Source organism: Saimiri boliviensis, chromosome 12 (genome assembly GCF_048565385.1).
Source record: "Saimiri boliviensis isolate mSaiBol1 chromosome 12, mSaiBol1.pri, whole genome shotgun sequence".
In the NCBI taxonomy this organism is placed as follows: domain Eukaryota; kingdom Metazoa; phylum Chordata; class Mammalia; order Primates; family Cebidae; genus Saimiri; species Saimiri boliviensis.
In genome coordinates, this window is record NC_133460.1 from 84,023,987 (window position 1) to 84,031,588 (window position 7,602).

At 46.6% G+C, this 7,602-nt stretch overlaps 1 protein-coding gene across 7 annotated transcripts in view; it reads left to right on the forward strand.

Annotated features, from left to right (window-relative positions):
• Positions 1-5,948, forward strand: part of CNNM1 (cyclin and CBS domain divalent metal cation transport mediator 1) — a 67,111-nt gene extending 61,163 nt beyond the window's left edge. For 3 of the 7 annotated variants that reach the window (XM_003922313.4, XM_003922312.4, XM_039464971.2), the window contains 3 exons: positions 110-259; positions 1,956-2,057; positions 3,077-5,948. In XM_003922313.4, coding sequence (XP_003922362.1) covers positions 110-259; positions 1,956-2,057; positions 3,077-3,156 — 332 coding nt within the window. In that variant the 3' untranslated portion in view covers positions 3,157-5,948. Of the gene's footprint in view, positions 1-109; positions 260-1,955; positions 2,058-3,076 lie in introns of those variants that run through there. The other 4 variants (XM_010333195.3, XM_010333196.3, XR_005578384.2 and 1 more) reach the window with 3 other exon arrangements.
• Positions 5,949-7,602: the final 1,654 nt, after the last annotated feature.

Genomic DNA, 7,602 nt, shown 5'->3' on the forward strand with positions numbered 1-7,602 from the left:
CTGGTGCAGGGTGAGGACCTTCCTCTTCCAGCCCTACCCAGGGCTCACACCCCTTGAGCCCTGGGTCTTCTTCAAATCGGAGAGGTGATACACTCACCGTCCTCCCCAGGCAGCCACTCAGACGGGCTGAGAAGCCCCAGCGAGGTGGTGTACCTGAGGATGGAGGAGCTGGCCTTCACCCAGGAAGAAATGACTGACTTCGGAGAGCACAGCACACAGCAGCTCACGCTATCTACTGCAGCTGTTCCCACAAGAGCAGGTCAGGGAGGCCAACTGGGCCCAGTGGAGCAAGGGGGATCATTGCCTTTGGGCATTGGGATGACCCAGGGAAAGCTGACTGAGGGGAGCCCTGGGACTCCAGACCCTGCATTAAACCTCCACCCTCCTTACACAGCCAGGGAAGGGAAACATTTACTGAGCACCTACACCATTCATCAGGCCCAGTCTGATTCATTCTCCTAGGAAAACTGTGTAGGGCAGTATTAGGAGTTGGATTTCTGCCTGGATTCAGAACCTGGCTCCTTCAGTTGGGAGCTATGCAATTTTAGGCAAGTTATTGAACCTAAGACTCAGTTTCTTTATCTAAATAGATAAGTATCCTTATGTTAATAGATATAAATTATAACAGCAATCTCATAAAGTAGCTTTGAGTATAAATGAGATAATATACATAAAAGGTATATCACAGTGTTCAGTACCATCCTCTGTAAATGTTAGGTAGCTATTGTTAGGCCTACCTTATAGATCAGGAAACTGAAGTCAGCCATCATTCTAACTAGCTGTGGCTTTGACCAAAGGTGTGGTCTATAGGACTTTTCCTGAGATTTCAGATCACATCACCTCCATCTGAGACACTGAACACTTCTGCCTTGACAGTGGTGTTGCTCTGAGCTCCCAGAGTCCCAGCAGTCCTAAGATGCTTCTGTGTTTGCCTAAGATGTACTTCCTCAAATTTTCAGCAGCCCCCTACGCCTGTACCCAGACCAGCAGTTCCCCTACCCAACCTTTCAGACCTACCCCAATCCATAGTATAAGACCCCTCAAGTCCAGAGCAGTGACCTGAAAAAGTGCTCCAAGATTTTTTAAATCAGCAAGACAATATGTTTGAACTTATGGCTGACCCAGAAAATCTGGGACATACGTAGTCACTGTTCCAGGACCTGAATTTAGAACTGATGTTGTTTTTCTGCCCCTAACACCAAATCTAATAGCTAAAGCATGTAGCAAGAAAATGTAACAAAGGAGTAAGAATGAAGGCGATGGAGTAGACTTGGAGATCATCCAGTCCACCCTCGCCCTGTGACATATGAGGACCCTGGAGGTCTAGAGAAGCGAAATAACTTGCTCAAGTCCAACAAATGCTTCAGAAGCAGGCTCAGCCTTATACCATGGCTTTAGTGCAGTGCGGTTTCCAACACACCCCTCTGCCTTCTGTTTAGGTTTTTACTTCCATTGGTGGTAAGGCTTGGCCCCATTCTGGGCTCTCAGATTCTGTAACTTTTTGAATTCCCATTGAGTCCTGTGGGAGAAGACAGGGCATTGTTGTTGAATCCTGTGGCTTTCCAGGGTTGTGCAGATAAACCAAGGAGACCTCCACCCGGCCTCATGTGTGCTTTTAGTCTGGCAAATAGACTGAGTGAAGAACATATTGTTCTCTAACCCCTCTCTCTCGCCAAACAGTGTTTGAGGAGAAGGAATGATTTCTGACTTTGCATGGATTGTTGAATTCCTGCTCCTGTTCTCCATCTTTTTGTTTCTTTTGTGGTGGTAAAATGCCTCTTGCTAACTAATGAGATGCAGCACTTTCCTGGGCATCCCTCCCTTGTTACATGCCCCTAGCCTTGGCTTATGTCTTAAACTTCACCTGCTGAGGGATGTCACCCAGAATCACCCTGTCTTAATCCCTGAGCATGTAGGTTGAGACAGTTTGAGTTCCCTCTTCTTTCCTTTCTCAGCATCAGACAGTGAATGTTGTAACATCAACCTGGATACAGAGACCAGTCCCTGCAGTAGCGATTTTGAGGAAAACGTGGGCAAGAAGCTGCTGAGAACCTTGAGTGAGTAGCTAGTTCTTCACCCAGATGAAAGCTACCCTGCCGACAGTTAGTAGGAAAAGCATGTTAGCATCTTCTTCCTGGGGGAGGAGCAAGGGACTCCTCTTAGAAACCCTAATGAGGTACAATCATGGAAATCCACAAAAGGGGTTGGGTCAGCATTGTACCAGTTTGGGGGTCTGTCCCATTCAGTTGTTTGTCCTCTAGGATATGAGTCTGCACACCGTGCCCACAGGTCAATTCTGAACTCCCTCCTCCACTTGTTTTTGTAAGTAAGAGCTTATTGGATCATAGGCAGATACATTTGTTATCTATGACAACAATGGCAGAGTTGAGTAATTGTGACAGAGACCATATGGCCCTCACGCCTCTAATATTAACTATCTAGTCCTTTAAAGAATTGGTGGCCAGGAGACTCAATAGGAAGAGAACAATCTCCTTCACAGATGGAAGTCCATGGTGGAGAGAACAAGGTGAAGGCATTCCTTCCTAAAAACAGACCTGGGAACAGATTGCGCTCTCATCCTTGAGGACAACTATGTAATTATACCCGCCTGCCCCAATGCCGTAGGGAGGTTGCTTCAGAGCTAGAGACTGCAGGTCCCTGGAAATGGCTCCCAGCTACAGCCACCAACCCTGGCTCATGGGACATCAAAGTCTATGAGATTGGTCCTCTCTGAGGGTGTCTGGCCCCCCAGGGGTGCTGGAGACATGAGCCTGAGGTGTTATATGGGCTTTCCTCAGTCTCCTCTGGAAGTCTCAATTCCAGGCACCAAACTGGGTTTGTGACTTTTCAGAGATGGCATCTTATGTGGAAAGTGTGGCCTAATCTTTCAAGATGTAAATATGCCAGTATCAGCACCAGCATACAGTACAGGTTAGTTCTAGCCAAGCCAAGTTCTAGTCAAGGGCTCTGTCCCCATTTCTGCCTCTGTTTTGAAAAGAACTCAGACTGCCAAGCGATTATGAATACTCCTCCAGTGTTACAGGCTGATACTTGCAATCTGTTTTTTTTTTTTCAGGTGGCCGAAAAAGGAAGAGATCACCAGAAGGAGAGAAAATCTCTGAGGAAAACTCCAATTTAACACCTCTGATCACATGACAGGGCAAAGTCAGCATTCACTGGGTGTATGAAATTCCAGAGCTTTGGGGGAGAACCTACCCTCTCATCATCTGCCTCCCCCAAGGCCTCCCACAGGTGACAGAACATTCTGCCTTCCCTTCCGTCTCTTCGCCCCTAGCTGCCAGTTTGGCAGATTTTCCCTCGTTGCCTCCAGTTTGACTCAGAGCCTTGACATGGCCATAGCAGAAAGAGGTGCCTCTAATAGATCATGCTAGAAGTGGTCTTTTCCACAGCATAGTCTGAGACTGGAGAAGAGATGTCTGACTGCAAGCTGACAATGCCACTCTGGGACCCCTGATGTTCTTTGTTCTTTGGGATCCCCCGATGCCATAGGAGACCTATTGTCTTGGAACTCGCCATTCTTTCCTCCAGAACAAAATGTTAACTTTCTAACATAGTTCATGCTCAGTTTGGCTCAGAAGGTACCATTGGCAGACAGGCACATGGGAGGCTGGAGTAGGAGGTCTGAAGATTAGTTCAGGGGATGGACCAAGAATCTCCCCAGAGCTTTAAGGTAGTGGGACTCAGCCATGTTGGCGTGTGATTGACATTACAGCACAGAAAGCTGTTAGTGACTGGTTTCCTGTTAGATAAGGGTTCCAACAGCCTGGGGAAGTGTGTCTCAGCTGGAATGGAAAGAATGTGAGATGGAACCTCAATTCACTGTTTTTCCCAGGGACACATCTGTTTTGGTTCCCAATCAGCAGTCATCAATTCATCAATAAATCTGCTCTGGAAGAGAAGAAACAGGGAGCAGAGAGGCCCAATTGGGAGCCAGAGATGGAACTTCAGGTCTTAAGTGCAAATCAAAGCAAAAAACAAAACTTACATGGAAAAATTGTAAGTGCTGAAAGCAAGTTTAGCCATGACAAACCGAAGAGTGCCCAGCTCAGCCAAGAAAGATACATTATTTCATGGGACTTCAGGGAGTTACACAGGAATGTTGAAGAATCATTCTTCTTTTTCATGCATTTGTCCCCCTCCCACCCCTTACTACACCCTAGTAGATCAGCTGAGTGTACATTATTCCAAGAACTTACTGGTTTTTCTCCTGGAAGTTGGGGCAGATGCAATCCCAAGCATTACCACCAGATGGCAGAGTGAATGCACATACCCGCTACCAAGAATAAAATAGCTCTGAAAAGCAACCACAAGGCCCGGTGCAGTGGCTCACGCCTGTAATCCCAACTCTTTGGAACGCTGAGGCAGGTGGATCACTTGAGGTCAGGAGTTCAAGACCAGGCTGGGTAAAGTGATGAAACCCCACTTCTACTAAAAAATACTAGCAAGGCGTGGTGGCACATTCCTATAGTCCCAGCTACTCAGGAGGCTGAGGCAGGAGAATTGCTTCAACCTGGGAGGCAGAGGTTGCAGTGAGCTGAGAATACACCACTGCACTTCATCCTGGGCAACAGAGCGAGATTTTAAAAAAAACAAAACACACACACACACACACACACACACACACACACACAGCCAGCCTTAGGGAAAACTTGGAATTAGTGAAGTTTGTCTTCAGAACACTTCTCTCCCTTTCTGATCTATCTCCTACCCTTTAGATGCTCAGTCAGGTACTTGTTGAGCTGTCTACAGAATCTCCAAACCATTCCCAAACCTTTCCTTGTGGTATACCATCCAGCTTCCCTCCCCTTCCTCCAAAACCCTCACTCCTACCTCCCCACATGCATTCAATCATTCACAGGGAGCAGGGAGATTGATCATTCCTCTGGGTTATCTGCATCTCAAAAGAAAATGCTTACCCACAGGAACCTTTAACTCAGGGGTTCTTAACTTGGGGTCCATCACCCCAGGGCGTCCATAGTTGGACTTCAGAGGGTCTACGAAACCCCTAAAATTATCAGAATTTAATATGTGTATTCTTGTATGTTTTTTCCAGAGCATTAAAGCTTTCATAAGGTTCTCAAAGGTCTCAGACCTACAAAGTTTGAAAAAAACAAAAAACAAAAAAAACCCCACTATTTTAAATAGTGGAACTTTCAGCCCAGGGTTTCTGCAATGCAGAGTGAAGTGGATACTGGGCAGTTTGAGATGGGTTTTTAATTTTAAATGGTCTCAAGTGTCCATCAATTGGTGGGGAAGGCTGGCACCCACCAAGAAGTGGAAGTCCTCAGAAATTCTTGGCACACCCTAGAGTATTGTACAACCTACACCCCCACCCCCCACATAAACTTTTGTCTCCTATTCCCCAACAACCCAGAGCAGGTGTTGCAGACAGGAGGGCCACAGCATGCGTAAGTAAAGACTTTGGAGCTAGAGATGCCTTTTCAGCAGTGATTATTGACTTCAGCACACTCCTTGCCCGGTCCAGCCTGAGGCTGCAGCAGTGCATGTCTTCTCATAGATAACTTCACAGCCATCCAGTCCCAACACCTGCTCTTGCCTGGTAGGAATAGGGAAGTGTCAGCCCTCAGTGTTGGGTACCTAGACCCAAACCAATAAATGGTGAGTTCTGAGCAAGAACTATCATCATGCAGGCTTCCTGCCCAGCTGGCCACTGGCCCCAGGGGTGCCTGCCCAGCTGGTCTTCATCACCCCTGAGGCCACTAGGCTCAAGCCACTGCTGTTGCATTACACCCATCCCTTTGCAAAATCCCTAAGAAGCCTGTCACCACTCCCCTCCCTCTACACCCTCACCCACAAAGACTTTCTTCAGGTTAAAAAAGTTAAAAAAAAATTTAAGATAAAGCATTTATGAAGGCTCAATAAATTGTAAATAATTTTTAAATAAAATGAAAATGCCTTTCCTGGAATGTGGCTGTTTTCTTTGCCTCTGGAATCTTCTGAAGTGGCTTCATTTGAGATGCAGGTAGAGTGATGCCCACGTGTAATGATCTCACCTGTGGCCCACCTGCCTGAAGAGGCATGCCGCTCCAGGCCAGGTGTGAGGCTGCAGTGAGATCACAGGGAAGCCTTGGCACATACTCTGGGAGGCCAGATGGTAAGATTTTGCAAGAGTAAATGACAGAAATGAGAAGTAAAAGCCAAATGAGAAGCCAGTGTGCATAAAGACAAGGAGCACTAAGATGACAGTGAGGAGGGCTGGCATTTGTTGAAGCCATGTGATGGGTGAGGGGCTGTGCTGGGTGCCATCCAAATTCAAGGTCTTGAAGGCTAAACCCAGACAAGTCCTTGATAAAATATGCTGGTTACACTAGCTCACTTCTGCAGACCCTTCGGAAAGAAGTACAGTGGCATGACTCACGGTTTGCAACCAAAGGCTAGGGAATGGAACACAAGAATGGGCCAGGGCTGTTCGTCAATTTTAAGCCGATGCTGGAGGAAGGGAACAGCCAGGCAGGTGGGAAGATGTGTTTGGGTGTTTGATGCCTATGTGGAAGGAAGGCCGAAATCTGACACCTACTACTAATTTCTCAAAGCACACAGGATTAGAGGCCTATGCCAGGACCTCTTAAGGTTCTTAGGAACCTCAGTAGAGGCTATTCATTTCACTAACGGTAATAATACACGATGGAAACAACTTTTTTGCCAAGGGCTTTATGTTCCAAGTATTGTGCTAAGTACCCATTAGCTCATTTCTTTCTCACACCCTGTGGAGGGGTTACTGTCTGTGAGGTGGGGTGACTTGCTCAAGGTCACATACCTGGGAACTGGCAGAGCCTGGAGGTCCAAGTGCCCTGCTCGTGACTGGGCAAAATTTGTGAAACAATCCCACCTCTGAAGTTCACTGACATGTTAGAGACCCTGAGGAGTCCTGCTAGCTTACCAAACTCACACAGAACACTTTCTCAAGTGAACGCAGTGGGGCCACACTGACCAAGTCAGAATAGAACTAAGAAGGCCAGATTCCCATTGAGATGGGCTTTTTTCAAGTGCTAAAAACATTTTAGCACTTTGGTACTGTCACTTAGGTTCAGAGATCTGTTTATCTTTAATGGTTTTGGCACTCCCCTAAAGAGAAAATTTTAATTTTCCCTAACAAGATAAATACTGAGAAATAAGATTATCAGGTAGGGTTGCACTTTGGAAGGCTATAAACATTTTAGTATTTCAGGCTTCTTTTGCCCCCAAAAAACCAATTTTTGTCCCTATGGAGGCAGTATTGTCCCATGGAGAATGAGTGGTTTAAAGTGTCTGGAGAGAATGGCAGATTAACAGAAGGTAGAATCATTCAACTTCCATATTGGCTGCCTTCCCTTATTAATGACAAGGATATTTACATTGGAAGAACAAGGACTGATTTGTTCAAAAGGCTGTGAAGAGATGGGTGGGAGGACATCTAATCACATTCACTCATTTACTTCCAGCAGCCCACCACACATTTGCAGAGAGTGCCCTCGGAAGGACTCCCGGGGCTCGAGCCAGACAGGGAAAGATCTGGAAACCACATCCTGTGCAGAAACAAAAATGGTGGGGGAGAGGCAGTTCACATGGAAAAGTATAAAC